The 18837-nt window shown below is 33.7% G+C and overlaps 2 protein-coding genes across 2 annotated transcripts; both read right to left on the minus strand.

The window, feature by feature from the left end:
• Window positions 1-5845: 5845 nt before the first annotated feature.
• LOC142552150 (protein IQ-DOMAIN 18-like) lies at window positions 5846-9807 on the minus strand. Its single transcript, XM_075661792.1, is given in 6 exon segments — window positions 5846-7138; window positions 8057-8102; window positions 8104-8195; window positions 8281-8517; window positions 9100-9369; window positions 9482-9807. Coding segments are annotated over 6 exon segments (1545 nt in total). The 5' UTR covers window positions 9608-9807; the 3' UTR covers window positions 5846-6364.
• Window positions 9808-16523: 6716 nt separating this feature from the next.
• LOC142551028 (NAC domain-containing protein 43-like) lies at window positions 16524-18552 on the minus strand. Its single transcript, XM_075660077.1, has 3 exons — window positions 18203-18552; window positions 17832-18112; window positions 16524-17368 (listed from the first exon to the last, which is right to left on the minus strand). The coding sequence occupies exons 1-3, from the start codon at window positions 18390-18392 to the stop codon at window positions 16730-16732; spliced, it is 1110 nt and encodes a 369-aa protein (XP_075516192.1). The 5' UTR covers window positions 18393-18552; the 3' UTR covers window positions 16524-16729.
• Between the last annotated feature and the right edge of the window lie 285 nt (window positions 18553-18837).

Here is an 18837-nt window from a genome sequence, read left to right on the forward strand (position 1 = left end):
CTGCTCCTTCAATTGGTTTTATTACATCTCCTCCAGTTCTTTTTTTTCTTTTCTTGCATCAGTGGTATCAGAGCCAGGTTGATTTCCATGGAAGAAAAAATTGATGGCTTCCGAAAGTTTTGTACAGGCAGCCATTCCACGCTTTGATGGTCACCATGATCATTGGAGCATGCTCATGGAGAACTTCTTGAGGTCCAAAGAATATTGGACGGTTGTTGTTTCTGGAGTAGCAGAACCAGCAACAAATGTTGTGTTGACAGATGCACAAAAGGCAGAGCTTGAAGGGCTGAAACTCGCTCAATCTTGGAAACCATTCTTTGCAAAGACACAGCCAAGCATATTTGGGATTCCATGAAGAAGAAGTACCAAGGTACAGCAAGAGCTAAGAGGCAGCAGCTTCAAGCACTTCGTTCGGAGTTCGAAATACTTCGAATGAAGTCGGGAGAATCAGTTACAGATTATTTTTCAAGAACGATGGCAATCGTTAACAAGATGCGGATCCATGGCGACAAGACTGAAGATGTTCTCATTGTAGAGAAGATTCTTCGATCCTTGACACCAAAATTTAATTTTGTTGTTTGTGCTATAGAAGAAGCAAATGATGTTGGTTTACTGTCAATTGACGAATTACAAAGTTCTTTGTTAGTTCATGAGCAAAAAATTAACCAGCAAGAAAAAGAAGAACAAGCATTGAAAGCTCTATCAGAATATCACTCCACACCTAATAAAGTTGATAGAGGACGAGGAAGAGGTAGAGGTCGAGGTAGAGGAGGAAGAAACAACAATGATCGTGGGAACCAACAACAAAATCATCATCATCAAGAGAGCCAATTTCAAGGAAGAGGTAGAGGACGTGGAGGCCACCATCCAACAACTAACAGATCAAAGTCAATAGACAAGTCCAATGTTGAATGTTTCAGATGTCATAGGTATGGCCATTATAAATCAGAATGTCAAACTGATTTGAACAAACAAAGTGTAGGTCAAACTAACTTTGCAGAAAAGGAAGAAGAGGTGTCTCTTTTGATGGTATGTCATGTGAAGGAAGAAACTCAACAAAACATGTGGTATTTAGACACTGGTTGCAGCAACCACATGTGTGGAGAAAAGGAGGCATTTTCTGACTTGGATGAATCCTTTCGCAGCTATGTTAAGTTCGGTGACAACTCTAAAATTTCTGTTATGGGAAAAGGAAAGGTAACAATTCAAACCAAAGGAAATTAAACCCACACTATCTATCGTCAATGTTCTTTTTGTGCCAGATTTAAAGACCAACTTGCTTAGTGTGGGTCAGTTACAAGAAAAAAGATATGAGATTTTTATCAAAGATGGAGTATGTCAAATTCAAGATGCAAAGTTGGGCTTAATTGCTCAAGTTAACATGACTGCGAATCGTATGTTCCCACTTTATCTCCACAACGCTACTCATTCATGCTTCTCAGCAAAATTAGAAGACGAGTTTCGCTACGGGCATCTGAATTTTGGCGGATTGAAAACGTTACAACAAAAGAACATGGTGACAGGGCCTCCTCAAATTACAACTTCGTCTCAAGTTTGTGAAGAATGAGTTGTTAGCAAACAACACCGTAATCAATTCCCACAAGGAAAATCCTGGAGGGCAAAGAAGGCATTGGAGCTTGTTCATTCTGACATTTGTGGGCCAATAACACCACATTCTAATGGAGGTAAAAGATATTTAATCACCTTCATTGATGATTATAGTCGCAAGATATGGGTTTATTTTTTGCAAGACAAATCTGAAGCTTTTGTGGTTTTTAAAAGTTATAAAGCACTTGTTGAAAAAGAAGTTGGCAACCCAATAAAAGTTCTTCGCACGGATCGCGGTGGGGAATATAACTCACATGAATTTGTAATTTTTTGTGAGAACCATGGAATAAAGAGACAACTCACAGCAGCTTATACACCACAACAAAATGGTGTATGCGAGAGGAAGAACCGCACTATTATGAATATGGTGCGAAGCCTTTTGACAACAAGTGGCATTCAAAAAAACTTTTGGCCCGAAGCAGTAAATTGGAGCATCCATATATTAAACAGAAGTCCCACTCTTGCTGTTCAAAATATGACACCAGAGGAAGCATGGAGTGGAAGGAAACCTGCTGTAGATCATTTTCGGATTTTTGGGTGTATTGCCTATGTCCATATTCCAGATGAAAAAAGGAGGAAGCTAGATAATAAAGGAGAAAAATGCATTTTTCTTGGTGTTAGTGATACGTCAAAAGCTTATAAACTATACAATCCTAGCACCATGAAAATTGTCATCAGCCGTGATGTGATATTTGATGAAAAAGCCACTTGGTCATGGAGTCAAAATGGCTTTAAAGAAAGCATTCTAGCAGATTTTGATGATGAAGAGAAATGGCAGCAGCCTATGGAGAATGAGCAAGAAAATGAAGTCACACAAAATGTTCCAGTAACTGATCAAAGCCCACTTGCAGCTGAATCACAAAGGCCTCAACGTGTTCGAAGAAGGCCAGCATGGATGACTAATTATGAGGTAACTGGATTTGATCAAGACGAAGATTCACTTACACACTTTGCTCTATTTTCAGATTGTGATCCTACAATTTTTGAAGTGGCTATCAAAGAATCAAAATAGAGAAAGGCCATGGATGCTGAAATTACAGCTATTGAAAGAAATGATACATGAGAGTTATGTGATCTTCCAAAAGGGCATAAGACAATTGGTGTAAAGTGGGTTTACAAGACAAAGTTAAAGGAGAATGGTGAGGTCGACAAGCACAAAGCACATTTGGTAGCCAAAGGCTATAAGCAAGAGTTTGGTGTTGATTATAAAGAAGTCTTCGCTCCAGTTGCAAGGCATGATACAATTAGACTAGTGATTGCTATGGCAGCTCAAAACTCATGGCCTATCTTCCAGTTGGACGTAAAATCAGCATTCCTCCACGGAGATTTGAAAGAAGAGGTATTCATCGATCAACCTCCTGGCTATGCAAAACTTGGCAATGAGCATAAAGTGTATAAATTAAAGAAAGCTCTATATGGATTAAAACAAGCTCCAAGGGCTTGGTATAATCGTATAGAAACTTATTTTTTGAAAGAAGGATTTAAAAAATGTCCTTATGAACATACACTTTTCATAAAGATTGAAGATGAAAAAAAAATGCTCATTGCTTGCCTATATGTAGATGATTTAATCTACCTGGAAATAATACAACCATATTTGGAAACTTTAAGAAATCAATGATGGATGAATTTGAGATGTCTGATCTTGGTATGATGCATTATTTCCTTGGCATTGAAGTAGTGCAGTCCTCTGTTGGAATTTTTATTTCTCAAAAGAAATATGTTCGAGAAATCTTGGACAAGTTTCAGATGAAGGATTGTAATCCTGTAAATACTCCATCCGAGTTTGGAGTAAAGCTAAAAAAGGAAAATGAAGGAAAAAAGGTTGATGACACTCTTTACAAACAAATAGTGGGGAGTTTGATGTATTTGACAGCAACAAGACCTGATATAATGCATGCTGTAAGTATGATTAGCAGGAACATGGCATGTCCTACAGAGAGTCATCTTTTGGCTGCAAAAAGAATTTTCCGTTACTTGCAAGGTACTAAGGAGTTTGGGTTGTTCTACAAGAAGGGAGAAAAGTCAAATCTTTTTGGCTTCACAGATAGTGATTATGCAGGCGATTCAGATGATCGAAAAAGCACATCTGGTTATGTTTTCATGATGGGGACAGGACCTGTTTCATGGTCATCAAAGAAGCAACCTATTGTCACATTATCATCCACTGAAGCTGAATTTGTTGTTGCAACAGCTTGTGCTTGTCAAGCTATTTGGCTAAAGAAAATCCTTAAAGAGCTGCATTTCAAAGAGGATGGACCAACTCAGATTTATTGTGACAACAGTTCAGCAATAAAGCTTTCAAAAAATCCAGTTTTGCATGGTCGAAGCAAGCATATAGATGTGAAGTATCATTTTTTGAGGGATCTCACAAATGATGAAGTCATTAGCCTTGTTTACTGTAGAAGTGAAGACCAGATTGCAGATATTCTAACCAAGCCTCTCAAACTTCCTTCATTTCAGAAGCTCAGAAAATTACTTGGTGTTTGTGCTTCAATTGTTTCAATTTGAGGAATGGAGCTTCAAATTTCAACTCTTATTAAACTGGATGTATAGGAACATCAGTTTAAGGGAGGGAATGTTGAGGAAATTTAATCCATTTGTTTTTACATGTTTATGTTGTCCTAGTCTTTAGGAGTATCAGTGAGTTTGTTTTCATTTACCTAGTCAATAGGAGTTTGTTTTGAACGTTAGTTTCAGTTATGTATTAGTCTATATATATAGGTTGTTTGTTTATGGATGAATAAGGAATAAGCATATTTATCCTCTGCTCCTTCAATTGGTTTTATTACATCTCCTCCAGTTCTTTTTTTTCTTTTCTTGCATCAATCTGAGTATGTGAACTGGGGCCGAGCCACCCTTGAGCTAGGGTGGGCTAATCCCACCTTTAAAAAAAAAGAGTTTTAATTTTAAAATTATTTGTAACTTGTACTAAAAATAGAACAAATTTTTTTATTAATTTTAATTTTTAATTTTTTTAGTCTCATATTTAAAAATTTAAAATAAAACAACTCCCATAAATCATATTTTATTATTATGTATTGGTTAGTTTATTATCGTATATTTTGAAATTATGCAACTTTGAGATAAAATTCGAAAACCCTAAATTTATATTGAATATTTAATTGTGATTATTCGAGTTGCAATAATATTGAATTATGATGTATATGAATTTTAGAATTTGGATTTTTACCTTAAAAATCTATTGTTGCAGATTTTTGGTATAATAATCAATTGCTTGAAATGTCTATGATTATTGATGCGCAATTTATTATTGGGCTTGTATTGTTATTTTTCTATTTATAATATTCAAAAATTGAATATTTATTAAATTTGAAAAATAATTTTTTATTGTAAATTTTTGGGATAATTGAATTTTTCTAATTAGATAACTCAAGGATGAAGAAAAGAAAAAGTATCAAGTTATTTTAAACCAAAAGAGTATATATCAACAAATAATAGACAAACATCAATTACAGTTTGTGAGTGAGGAAAATATCGGTTTAAACCAAAATAACATATCAAACTAAATTAATTTGAAAACTCGGTTATGTATTGAGATGCGATAATTGTCTTTACTGGGTAGAGCGATCGAACCATTATGCTTTTACTGTTGTGTTGTTTAAAATATTTGAGTTGCATCATTACCACCAGCTATACTTTTGGTAAAGCGGCAAGCGCTCGGTCTTACATTCGATTATTCGGAAGTTCGGTTTAAATTTTAAAAAATATAGCTCAGTTCGATTCGATTTCAATTTTTAATATAAAACTTCGGTTAACCTAACAAACTGAAGTTTTATAAATAAAATTAATATTATTAAATTTTCTAATAAAGTTAATAAAGATATAAATATTAAAAAATTTAATAAAATTTATTGGACAATAGAAATACACTTAAAAATATTTTTTAATAAATACAATTTAAATTTATTTAATCCAATTTTTCGTATTGCACTTTTTTATTTAAAAAATTGAATATTTTTAGAAAATTTAAAATTTCGGTTAATTGTTACTGATCGAAATAACCGATTTTTTCGGGTCGGTTTGTTAGGCTTTCGTAGTAAAGTTCGGTCGATTCGGTTTGTCGAAAAAAAGTTCGGTTAATTCGATTTCAGAAAATTCAGTTCGATTTTGACCGAATTTATTACTGTCTAACACAAGATAAAGTCAAACCCAAGTATTTATGAATCCTGACTTCGGCCTTTCGTGCACAAACTTGACTTGAGATCAGAGGAGGAATCATAGAGTAAGCCTTGACCTACTGTGACTTTAACATATTTGAACACTGAGTACACAGCTTGCAAGTGTTTATCTCGTGGAGCACACAAATTGGCTAAGTTTGTTGATGGAGTAAGCCAAGTTAGGCCGAGTGACAGTAAGATAAAGAAGTTTGCCACTAACTTGCGATACAATGAGAAATCAGGAAGCAATTCACCATCATTTTGTGGGAGTTTGAGATTGACATCCATGGTAGTTGGATTTTCTTGCGCACTTGAGTTGCTTTTCAGATTTTGCAAGCCAAACAATGTCTTGATGATTGAAAGATAATAATGTTAGAAAATCGAGAAATTAAAGGGGCAAATCTAAAATAGCATCAAACTTATTTTTCTTTTTACTGAAAATAAGGAATTGGGATTCTCAAATCAAGATGAACATCAGAGCAAAGTTCTTTACAAGCCATCATATTCCCATTTCTCGCGCACATACATTGCAATAATGGGTTAAAACTTAATTCCCATTACTGCATATGGTTTTCTCATCTTAACCATCTTCGAAGATCCGTAGTCGAGCATGGCGAAATCTCTCCACCAATACTATCTGTGTAACATGAATAATTCGACTGTTGCTCCATCCCTACATAGCCCGCTTTTACACTCTTGAAGCTTGGACTTCTCAGATTATGGTTAAAGCTACCGAATCCGCAATTCGCATAATACGGCTCTGGTATAGGGTATGTGAGACGTTTTTTAGCCGACCCTCCACCACGATCTCTATCGGGAGTGGAGGGCCTTTGTCTTGGTGCACTGTGTGATCTAATCCGGGCTTTTGCTGACTCGGTGCTAGCCATGTAATTAGGCATCATGGTGTTGTTTGAGCATGGCATGGAGCGTAGACTCGGGGTATTTGCAGTTGAATAGCTGCTTTCATCTCTTAGGCATCTAGGGCTCGAGGAACGAACTTGCAGGGGCCGAGGTTTTGGTACAGTGGATGGGGTTATAGGAGATTGAGTAATAGTGTGAAGTGATGATGATCTATGGTGAGATGAGACAGCGGCATGTGGGATAGATTGTCTGTGAAGTGGGCTTTGGCAGTTTGATTTTCGAGCATTCGTGGACGAATAAGTGGACGTCGTTTTTTGCGAGTCAATCTCAACCGTTTTGAAGGAGTCCCTTCTATGATCTGTTGAAGCCCTGCTGCCGATCTCCCTTTGCTTTCTTGCTGTTGTCCACTTATCAAGGTAACTTGCTCTGTTTTCGAGCTCGTTTTCGCCTTCATCGTATGGATTCCTATAGGAATCCCATATCTTATTCTGAAACAAAGAAATGGTTTTTAAAACCCTTCAGATCAAGAGATAGCAATGAAAACAGAGTCGTCTGAAGTCAAATCACACTTGAAAATCACGTAACAGTTCATTCAAAAACTATGAAGAAATTATTCAATCTGCATGAAGTCGACTTTTTGAATGGTTGGTATGTTATTGTATTCTAGTCGATATTGCAGTACTACGATTTAAATACTTCTTTCTACACCTCAATGGCATATATCCAAACACCAAGAACTACAAATGAAGGAATAAAAGCAAAACTGGTGATGACCCACCTGTCACCCTCAATACTTCTTGTAAGCAAATCTTGGTCAAATTCTGACCAAGGTGTGAGGGACCTCGAAATGTGACAAAACTAGTGTTAGCCCACTTTTTATACGTATCTCATGTCATAAGCCTTAAAACAGAGCTCCAACCCAAAAAATTGCCTGAAAACTCCATCCAATTTATTAGCTATTCCACATTTTATTACGGATCTCATATGAGACATGTAACGTAACAAATTTTTGAGAAACAAACACCTCCAATGGTCCAATCTAGATGAATTTAACTATCTATCAATATTCGAAATTTACAACTTAATCCAACTTGTTTTGAGCTCCATTACCATTACAAAAGAATAATGACCCTTGCCTATGTTGACCACTCTGTTGTGCCGACACTCAAGAGCAACGCCAAGTTCAAAAATAAATCCAAACCCCAAAGATTAGCATTTTACGTAAATATTATTAGCCACACCACATTTTTTTTATGAGGTCAATATGAGACACTTAACATAGACTAACTTTATCAGTATTACACCACTACTTGTTAACATATAAAAATTATAGTTGAGCCCTACTTCATAAGTTTTTGTACTACTAGTATTGGTATTTTACTGAAAGTTAATGTAAAGACAGAGACCTGTTGGGAGAAAGCAAAAGCCAGGGTATTTTCACGCGTGGATTCAGGCTTCATTGCTGGCTTTTACAATGTCATCAAGGTCCTCAAGTGTACTTGGGCAGTCTCTCCATTCATCAGTGGCCCAGCTTCCATCTCTAGACTGTAAAACAACCATCATTAAATTACAATCAAACAACTGCATAGTGAAAAAAAATTCAAGACACAAATCAATCAAGAAAACATACCATGGACCTCCTGTTTCTTATGTCGTTAAGGTACATAGTACGGTTTGTTTCCCCAGGCATTGATCTTCTCCCTTCATCATGCGATAGCCGGGCACGTTGATCACGCACTCGGGCCTGAACTCGAAGGAGAGCTTGCATGCATTTCATGGTCATATTAGCTTGTTTTCTTACATTCTGCCCTCTTATTAGAGCTTGAAGTTTCACTATTCCTTTAAGCGCTGCTAGAGCACTCCTCGCCTACATTCATTTTCAAAACACTCGTAAGGGAACTAGACACTTATAATGTGTCGAATCGGCTTATAAGTTGTTTGACTCGAGCTCCATAATTACTGAAGCTCGTCCGGAACCACCATTTCTTTTGGCCTCCTATTTCTAGGAATTATTCGATCTTCGAGTAATTTGACGTTGAGTTGGGTTTATTATCATGGAAAGCTGCTTTAACACTTGTATCCTTCATTCAAAATACTCAAAGTCTTGATTACTTGCTTAAATGGAATCAACCCTTCGTACGACTCGAATCAACTAATGTTGATACTGAATAATATCTTTATTCATCGTAAATTTTCAGTCACATCAATTATTAGCAACCTCCATAGGAGCCGCAAAGTCGAATTTGAATTAAAAAAACGTATGAACCTGAATATAAGCATGTGAAATTTAAAAAGTCACAGTCGTTCATCCATGAAAATTCAAACAATATATGAATCGATTGCAAAACAGCAATATTCAGATATTCCAGAAAGGCGTTGTCATTTTAGCATTGCTCATTTATTTTTTAACTTCACTAATGTAAGTTATGGAAGTCTGTAAATGACTTACTAGGTATCCCCTAAATGCAGTTTGAATGACTTTGGCCGCAGAATGCTGTTTCAATGAAGCGGCATTAGTTGGCTGAGTCAACCTGATTATCTCAACCGCCGCTTTCGCAGTCGCCACCGCAGCTTCAACCGCCGCGGCCGTGGCCGCAGCCACGGCTATGGCATGTCTATGCTCGGAAGCCAACACAGTCTCATCTGTTGCAACTATTTTTCCTTCATTTAAATTACTAGATTGCTTCTTGAACAGCCATCTCCTCCTCTTCTCTGTCTTCTGCACAAAACCCACGAATCCAAACGAAAAATTATTTAGTAATACACTTTACACTTCCAAATTACTACGCCAAATGTTAAAAAAAATTGGAGTTTGTAGAATAACACTTCACCTTTTCTTCTCGTTGATCTTGATGCTCCGTTTTCCTTCTGCAGCTTCTCTTGTCAGTGTCTTTGGTTGGAGACCTGAAAGCTCTTTTCACTGCTGTCAACCATGAACTACCTCCCGTCTTTCCCATCGAAAAGTTTGCGGAGATGCTGTACGTACAAAGTGGAGGAAGGATGCATAGAGTAAATATTTATATATATTACACAACACCGAGATTCGTTTATTCCTTTGTCACGTTAGGCGATTTCATTTGCAGATACGCCCCGAATAAAAGTAAATTAACCTCATGAATAATTTATTTTAATGTATAATAAATACCCATTATATATTACAATTATTAATTTCTAGTGGAACTGACGGGGTTTATATTACTGTTTGAACACAGTAAATGTTGTGTACTAATCCAGTTTTAGAGTCTGATTCAGTTAATTGTAATGAATGAGTTTGTGTGCAGAAATGAAAGATTGGAGCGTAGGTGTTAACAAAGAAGAAGGGTAGTAGTATTCCGTTGCAGTTCTATTTCTAGCTTAAAATGGTAATTGTGTCGTTAAAAGTGACAGGTAAAAAGCTCCAATTTATTTAGGTATTTTTCTAGTGGCATCCGAGTGGTATTGACTAAAGGACAGAGAGAAAAAGAGAGAGTTTCAAATGAAAGAAAGCTGTCACATAGGAATCCATGCCCATTTACTTACATGATAAATGGTGATTCTATGATTTTTTTACACAAGTTGTTCTCATAAACATGATTTAAAAACAAATTATGTGGCATAAAATCATCCTATCGACACATAATAAAACTGAAAAGAAAAAAAAAAAGGTGGGCTTTGTGATTGAACGTGCCATAAATAATTGCTGGCTCTCCTCTTGCCTTCACGTGCTGTGTGTCATAATGCAAGTGAACCGTTGGTAAAGGAGCCATTTTATCAAATGCGTTGGCTAATTTTCTCTCTTTTTTTTGGGGGTAACGATTAACAGATCTGTTAAAAAAAATTAGGGCATCTATATTTTAAATAAAAATATTGTTTACCGGTACTGGGAAAGAAACTGTAGAGCATAATATAAAATAATGAACAGAGTCGTATTTTAAAGTAAACCTGTGCCAAGAATCTTGAGTTTCAGTTCGAAATGTGGTGCGTTAAAAAAAGTAGATATATCAAATTCAATAGAATCATTTTATTCCCAGAATAAATCCGTATGGATTATTATTATATCAGATAGCAAGACATGTGCAGGTGCAGGGGAATCCAGATTCTATTTATTTTTTGTTTTTGTTTTTTTTTGGGTAAAGGGGGCCAGTGACAGTGGTGCATTTACCTTTGGACTGGTCAAACAATATTGATCTCTGTAATTTTAGTTTCCCCATCTCCTTTTTTCAAAATACGGTGGAGCAAACGGTGTGCTACGCTCAAAAAGATTTTATTGTTTAAAAGGCAGTATAGTGATCTATAGTTGACCGAGCTTAGTTCCGGCGTCCTGGAAAGACAAGTCTATTTTGATGTACAGCCATTTCCAAATTTGATTTTTGACTTGATGAAACTTCTGTACGATGTTGTAAGGAAATCCCAGCTGCACAGCTCGATCTACAAGTAAGGAGAAAGATATTTATTCACATAAGGATTAAGAGAATCGTCCATGTTGGTATTTGTCATTGCAATATTTTGAATATTCATCTAGTTCATGACTGAATTCCACCCTGTACGTCAAACGTAGTCATTGGTTGTAAATCCACTCGCATCCCTTCCCTGTGTTGTAAAGATTGTCGTCGGAAATAAGGATGTCATGCCTATTTTCTTCGATGTAGACTTGTTAACGCTCCGATATCTAACTGTAATATGAGATGCTCGTTAAAGAATGAGCAAATTAGTCCAACTTCCACATCAAGTTGAAGCTGAACCTCGAAGGGATATTTGTTCATATATTCGGAAAGTATTTTCATTTCCCAGAAATATGTGCACATACTTATTTTATAATTCTTTCTCATAAAATTTACAGTAGAAAAAATTTTGTTCAGGAAACAATCGAATTCGCACCATATTCTCCTATCCACTTTTCGAAAAAAAATTGGAAATATACCTTAATTTATGTTGAATATTATATAAGTTTGTGTAAATGAAAAGATATTAAATTTTTGGTAATTTTTCAATGAACAGAATTTTATTCTATGATTAGCTAATTCTCGTAATGGATGGGGAAATACCAGTTATAAAAAATTGTCAGCAAATTAAATAAAATTTAAGCAAAAACTTGTGTGAGACGGTCTCACGAGTCGTATTTTGTGATACAGATCTCTTATTTGGGTCATCCATGAAAACGTATTACTTTGTATGCTAAAATTATTATTTTTTATTGTGAAAATCGATATGATCGACCTGTCTCACAAATAAAAATTCGTGAGACTGTCTCACAAGAAACCTAGTCTAAAATTTAAAGAAATTTGTGATGGCACAAGCTAGCTATATATTTTGAAAGGTGCAATCGTTTGCACAAGGCTACTAAGTCCAAATCAGGCAAAAAGATTTCCAGCTGCTCATTTAGCCTTTTTGCTAGCAAGGACGTTATTATAGCTGGCTGTGGGCCGTGAAACAAAAAATAATAAAAATCCAAATTACAAAAGTTTATGATCGGAAACCTATTTAGAGAGTTTTTAGAAAAACTTGTAAGAATCGCTTCTTGGATTCTAGCCGAGTATAAATATTTTGGGGTATTTGTGAAAACCAGCTAGTTGAATTTCTATAACTTTTAACCAAAACCAGAAGCAAGATTGAGATATCTTTTTGCCTGCTTCAGTTTTTTTGTTAATTGTTTAAAGTTACAATATTCCTTTGAATATTTGAAAAATTATAATATTTCACAATTACTCTCATTTTTCTAAATATTTTTGAGATTATTTAAAAAAACAAAAGTTTTAAATAGTTTCGAATGAAATTCATAAAATTCAAAATCATATTTTATTACAAGCATTTATATTTTAAAAATCTTTTTTTATAATTTAAATTTCTAGATTTAATTTTTTCACACATTTCACTTGTTTTTTTTTATTAAATCTTATATTCAAACATTCATGTTATAAAAATATAAAATAATTTTGATAGAAATATTCAAAATTTAATATAGTAATAATAATTATATAAATAAATTGGTGATCGTGTGATTACCAAAATTTAGATAATAAAAAAGGCAAATATTATGTAGCTTAAAGACATTGCTATAATTTTACAAAAAAATAAAAATAAGATTGGAATCAATTTTTCTCTAAAACACCAACTCCTTACTTTTGCTTCTCGGCTACTTACAAAAAATCTCTAAAATAATCACTTTAAAATAAGCAAAAGTTCTCTTAAACACTATTTTAATCATTGTCAGATCTTGACCAAATAATTCGTGATGACGTTTTTCGGATAAAAATGTTATCAAATATTCAACTAACTTTTCATGAAAACCACTATGTGTGAGTAAATTTCCATCTACGAGGGATATAAATTCAAAGTGATGACAAATCATTAGTTAAAAGTTATGAAAAGAAAGAAGTATGAATACTTACTCGATTTAAGAGTGGCGGGTTTGTTATTATTAGTAAAGGTTTTGCGTTAAAATGTAGACATCAATCGGGTGAAAGAAAGTGAAACGTCACGAAGAAACATGAGAAATCAGTGTCATACTGTCCTCTTTAATTTCTCAACACTAATTGGCCAAAACCCCCTTTCCCCTTCTTATCAAATCATTGACAAAATGTCTTTTTATTTCCTTAATGAATAGCATTTTGACTCTTTGATTTCCCACTATACACGGGGGTCCGTCGGTAAACCCCACTTTATATTTTGGTGAAACATCGTGTGTGTGTGTGTGCGTATGTGTCACATGTCTTTGTGTATGAGATAAGTCGACCCTACTGATATTCACAATAAAAAGTAATACTCTTAGCATAAAAATAAATATTTTGTTCAGTTATAATTGTTAAGTTTTTTTAATCGATTTCTGGATTATAAATATTATGTATACAAATATTTGACCTAACCAATTTTTTTTTATAGTTGGTCTCTTGTGAGACGGTCTCACGAATCTTTATCTGTGAGACGGGTCAATCTTACCGATATTCACAATAAAAAGTAACTCTTAGCATAAAAAGTAATATTTTTTCATGAATGACTCATATAAGATATATGTCTCACAAAATACTATATAAAAGATCTTCGCATATAAATTTTTATTTTTTTCAACCACTTGACAACTTTAAACACGTACGAAGGCTTGAAAATTTCAAAAAAAACAGGAATCATGGATCATTCCATCAAATCACCTGAAATTCAACGACAGGATTGGATAAATACTTTTCTTCAGAGTTTAACGACGACGTATTTATAGATCAGTGCATGAATTTGAATTATTTTAAATTTGACGGGACATTGATTTATAAAATAATAATAATAATATGAGACACAAATATATACTCCTTTCCCACCGTTAAATGTACGTGTTCTGATGTAACTGATACGCAAGAGGAAAGGGCAAATATCAATCTTATTATTTTTTATAATATTTTTTTCAAGTATGCTGATATATAATACATAAAAATATTTCAATAATATTAATTGACATATAAAGTTTTAATTATTAAAAAAATTATTAAATAATCAACAAAAGCTAAAAAAAAATTGAACTATGTAACCATATATATATTGCCAAATGGAACCTTTTAGGAGGAGGACTTATAATTTTTTTGGACAACTGGATCTAACAAATAGAACCATCATATATTTACAAAAATTTGGGTGAGACAGTCTCACAGATCGTATTTTGTGAGAAAGATCTGTTATTTGGGTCATCCATGAAAAAATATTACTTTTTATGCTAAGAGTATTATTTTTTATTATGAATATCAATATGGTTGACCCGTCTCACAGATAAAAATTCGTGAGACCGTCTAACAAGAGACTTGCTCAAGAAATTTTGGCTCCACCCTACTTGGAAAGTATTTTTTTCCTTCTCATAATTATCCACACATTTTATTTTTATACTAATAATAACTTTATATATTTATATAATGCAAATCTATATTCATTAATTTTTAAGCACATTCAAAATAAAATTACCCATAAGACTATAATATTAGATTATCAAATACTTCCCATAGTTTAAAGGTGATTTTCTCCGGTAAAGGCTATTCGGGCCTCAATGTTTTTAATAAATTTTAAAATTAATGTCTTTGATAATTTAATATATAGTCTTATGAGTAATTTTATTTTAATTTAGAATGTGCTTAAAAATAAATGAAAATAGATTTGCGTTATATATATTCTCCGAAACACAATTAATTATCGTAAATTCATATTGCCTCTTGGCATTAATACATTGCATTAAAAAAAAAAAGCAACAAAGAGAGGTCTGAACTCCATGAATTGTTCAAAGCTTCTTTTGGATTTTTATCCAGAGGTATATATACATAGACGGAGTCTGTGGCGGCGGTGGGTGCAGCCACCCCTCCTGAATTTTTTTAAAGGGTGGGAGTTATGTATATGCTGCATCGCACATGACTTCAATTTGCTGACAAAAACTAATGTGAGACGGTCTCACGGATCGTATTTTGTGAGACGAATATCTTATTTGAGTCATCTATGAAAAAATATTACTTTTTTATGTTAAGAGTATTACTTTTTATTGTGAATATTGGTAGGGTTGACCCTTGTCACAGATAAAGATTCGTGAGACCGTCTCACAAAGAGACCCACTCCAATTTGTTGGTGTAAGAGTCACCCTAAACATGGAAGCTGTGCCAATCGGTCTCGGTGCGGCATAAAAAGAAGTTATGAACCCTAAAAATCATCCAAAGTACTTACTAGTAGATATTGCGGGCATGAACAAAAAAGGTGCATATATCTTATCATACTCACTTTTCTAAAATTGATTTCGAATTTTCAAAAATCAAATTCTTAAATTTAAAACTTCCGATTCATCTTTTCTTTAAAAACAAAAGGGAGAAGTTTTTTTAACCATATTTATCCGAACAGACAATAAAATATTTCTTTCAAGATATTATTAGTTCCATGCATATTTCACTTAGGCTCCGTTTGGTACGTGTGATAGGATAAGTAAATGATTAATAATTAGAGTGATTAAAAATGAGATATATGGATTAATAGTATGGTGGGATAAATAACATGATGTTTGGTATGATTTTAAAATGATGGATTAATTTTGTAAATTTTATTATAATGACCAAAATGCCCCGAATGCTAATTAAATATATATTCTTAAAATAATTGGATAGATAATTAAATATTTATAATTATAATTTACATTTATTAAAATTAATTTAAATATATTTATTAGAAATAAATTTATAAATATGCATTTACTTTAATAATTAAAATAGCAATAATATTTTGAATATTAATGTTAAATAACGTTTTAGTAATAATTACATTATTATTGTTTTTTCTTAAAATAATTATAAATATTCTTAAAATAATTTGATAGATAATTAAATATTTATAACTGATAATTAAAATAGTAGTAATATTTTGAATATTAATTTTAATGTTAAATAAAGTTTAGTGATATTATAATATTATTGTTTTTTTTAAATAATTATAAATATTCTTAAAATAATAAAGTAGATAATTAAATATTTATAATTAAAATTTATGTTTATTAAAATTAATTTAAATATATTTATTAGAAATATATTTGAAAATATTACGGTAATCATTAAACACAATAAATTAGAATTTAATAAATATTTATTTTCATAAGAGATAGAGGATAAAAATGTAATTTGTGGTGTGTTGATAACTTATCCCACTTAATTTGTTAGATTAATAATCAAGTAATTAATCATAAAATTAGGTATTAAACCGGGTCAAAATGATTATTAATATATCTTAAAATTTTAACCAAATATTAGATAAGCATGTAATTATTCATCTATCCTTATTTAATCACGTCAACCAAACACATACTAAGATTTCAAATGCAATAATCTTAACAAAGTGAAAGGACGTAGAGAATAAATTAGTAGCATGACATTAATGCATGTTTTAATAAAGATGGTTGAAAAAATTTAAACACCACCCAATATTATAATATATTCCGAATTATCCTTAATTTAATACACATGTAATACAGTAACCTCACGTACTTACGTATGTATTAACGAATTATTCTTGTCATCATTCTCATCATTACTATTATCATTACCATTTACGACTCTGAAATTCAAAACCAAATTAAAAAACCACTACAATATTTTGTATAATTATACAGATAAATGGCAAAGTGGATCTGTAGACGACGATGACAAGGACGACGATCGAGCGAAGATCCAGAAATCTGCGTCGGAGCCGGAAAGATTTTCTGGTGTGATATGATCAGAAGTATTATGCATGTTCGGCAATCGTATTTCATTAGTGTTATTACCGAATGAAAATGAGAAATCTTCATCGACAGTCGGGTCGTCGTATCCCGAAAACTGCTTGGAGCCGTGGCAGTCCAGCTGAGACGCCACGAGGCGGTCCAACGCCACCCAGTCACTCGGTTCGATATTGGGTTTGACGGACGAAGATGACTCCATTTCGGCGAGGATGTTATGAACCGTTGGATTTTCCAATCCCGGGAGGTGCACGAAACAAGAAGGATCCTGATCTGGTAAGTATAGGGTGAGACTGTTTGTTTCGTTCTCTTGCTTGCAGGAAGAAGATGATCTTCCCATGTACATGAGCAGGTGGTCCAGAACTACATCGTTTTGGGGGTGGTTTGGGGTTAAGATCGAGGTAGACGACGCCATCATGTGCGGCCCGGGGCTTTCCATTGCCTTGTGGTAGTTTTTCTTCTTGAAAACCCGACAGACCACCCAGCCTTCCTCTGTCCCGGAGTCTCCGATTAAATTATTGGGAGCCTGCAATTTGTTTATTTTAAGAATATAATCAGTTATGTATATCTATATTAGCAAAAAATTCCTTAATAATCGTGTAAAAATGTATTAAAACACCATAAATTTCTGTTAAAACCATGTGAGGTTGCTTTTGGAGAAAAGGGTAGATGTTGACATGAATTTCAAAGAATAACTCAAATTCGGGTATTTATTTTGAACCCATTGGAATAATTCCGCACTTATTACAAATTAAAGTAAATAAACAAATAGGAATTCAAATTATTTATTTGTAATTTTTTGCCATAAACTTTTTTCGATATAGTTAATACCAAGTGTTATGTGTATTCATCTTATAGCTTACATTAGCAGTGGAGTCAATGGTGTGTACGTGCGAAGGTAAAATAAACTTGAGGGCATAATAAGATGTAAAAAGTATCGAGTGATATTACCAACCAAAGAAACAGGTGGAAAAATTCTTGTAGCTTACATTAGCAATGGAGTCATGAGTGTTGACATGATCATCCAACCTATATTCATGCATGATCCAGTCTGATTTCTGGCCATGCGGAGCTCTTCCTCTGTAGAAAACCAAAGTCTTTCGCATCCCAATCCTCCGGAAATTACTGTGTATCACTTTGTCACGCCCAGTAGCCTTCCAAAAACCCGCAGCAGTGGCCCGATTAGTTCGAGTCCCGGTTGGATACTTCTTGTCTTTGTGACTGAAGAAATACCAGTCATTTTGTGGGGTTGATCCTATTCTGCATTTCTCTGCCAAAAAATCGTGTCAAAAAATTGGTTTTCATCTACATAAATTTGTTGGGGATAAAATCATTAATTTTATATAGATAATAGATATACCTTGAATATCCCAGGGCTCAAGTTTGTTAAGGTCGACATCCCGAATGACATCAAGATCGATTTTCTCGTAGGCGACTTTCTTTCTGAGGTAATAGTGCAGAAGTTCTTCCTCGGTCGGATGAAAACGGAATCCAGGAGGCACCCGGGACTGGCCATTTACGGATAAACTCATGTCCTGATCATCCGACATTGTAATAATATTATTTTTCTGTCTCTCAAAGTATATACTCTGTCACTAAATATTAGCTATGCATAAGTCAGATTGAAATCAAAGATGAGGGTCTTTTTTGTTCTCCTTTCTGAGTGTAAGTGGTGTGAGGATCGGAATCAGGGGAAGATAAACGAAGAGATGTGTTGAGGGAAAAGTGTTTGGAGGAGATGATGATTTATATAAAGTTGTAGGGCTAAGATGTATGCATGGGAATTGGGGTTTTTGGTATGATGGAGTTAGAGTGGGGCCTTTAGCTTCTTCAACAATACCAACCACATAAATCCAAAGGATATACCATACATTTATATAGGTGAATTAGCAACAAGGAAAAAACTCTTTAATTAATTAAAAAAAAATTATTCAAAAAGTCGAGTATGAATGCTTTTTTTTGTATATATGCTTGAATTCAAACATCTATAAAAAT

The sequence above is a fragment of the Primulina tabacum genome, chromosome 7, assembly GCF_025594145.1.
Source record: "Primulina tabacum isolate GXHZ01 chromosome 7, ASM2559414v2, whole genome shotgun sequence".
In the NCBI taxonomy this organism is placed as follows: domain Eukaryota; kingdom Viridiplantae; phylum Streptophyta; class Magnoliopsida; order Lamiales; family Gesneriaceae; genus Primulina; species Primulina tabacum.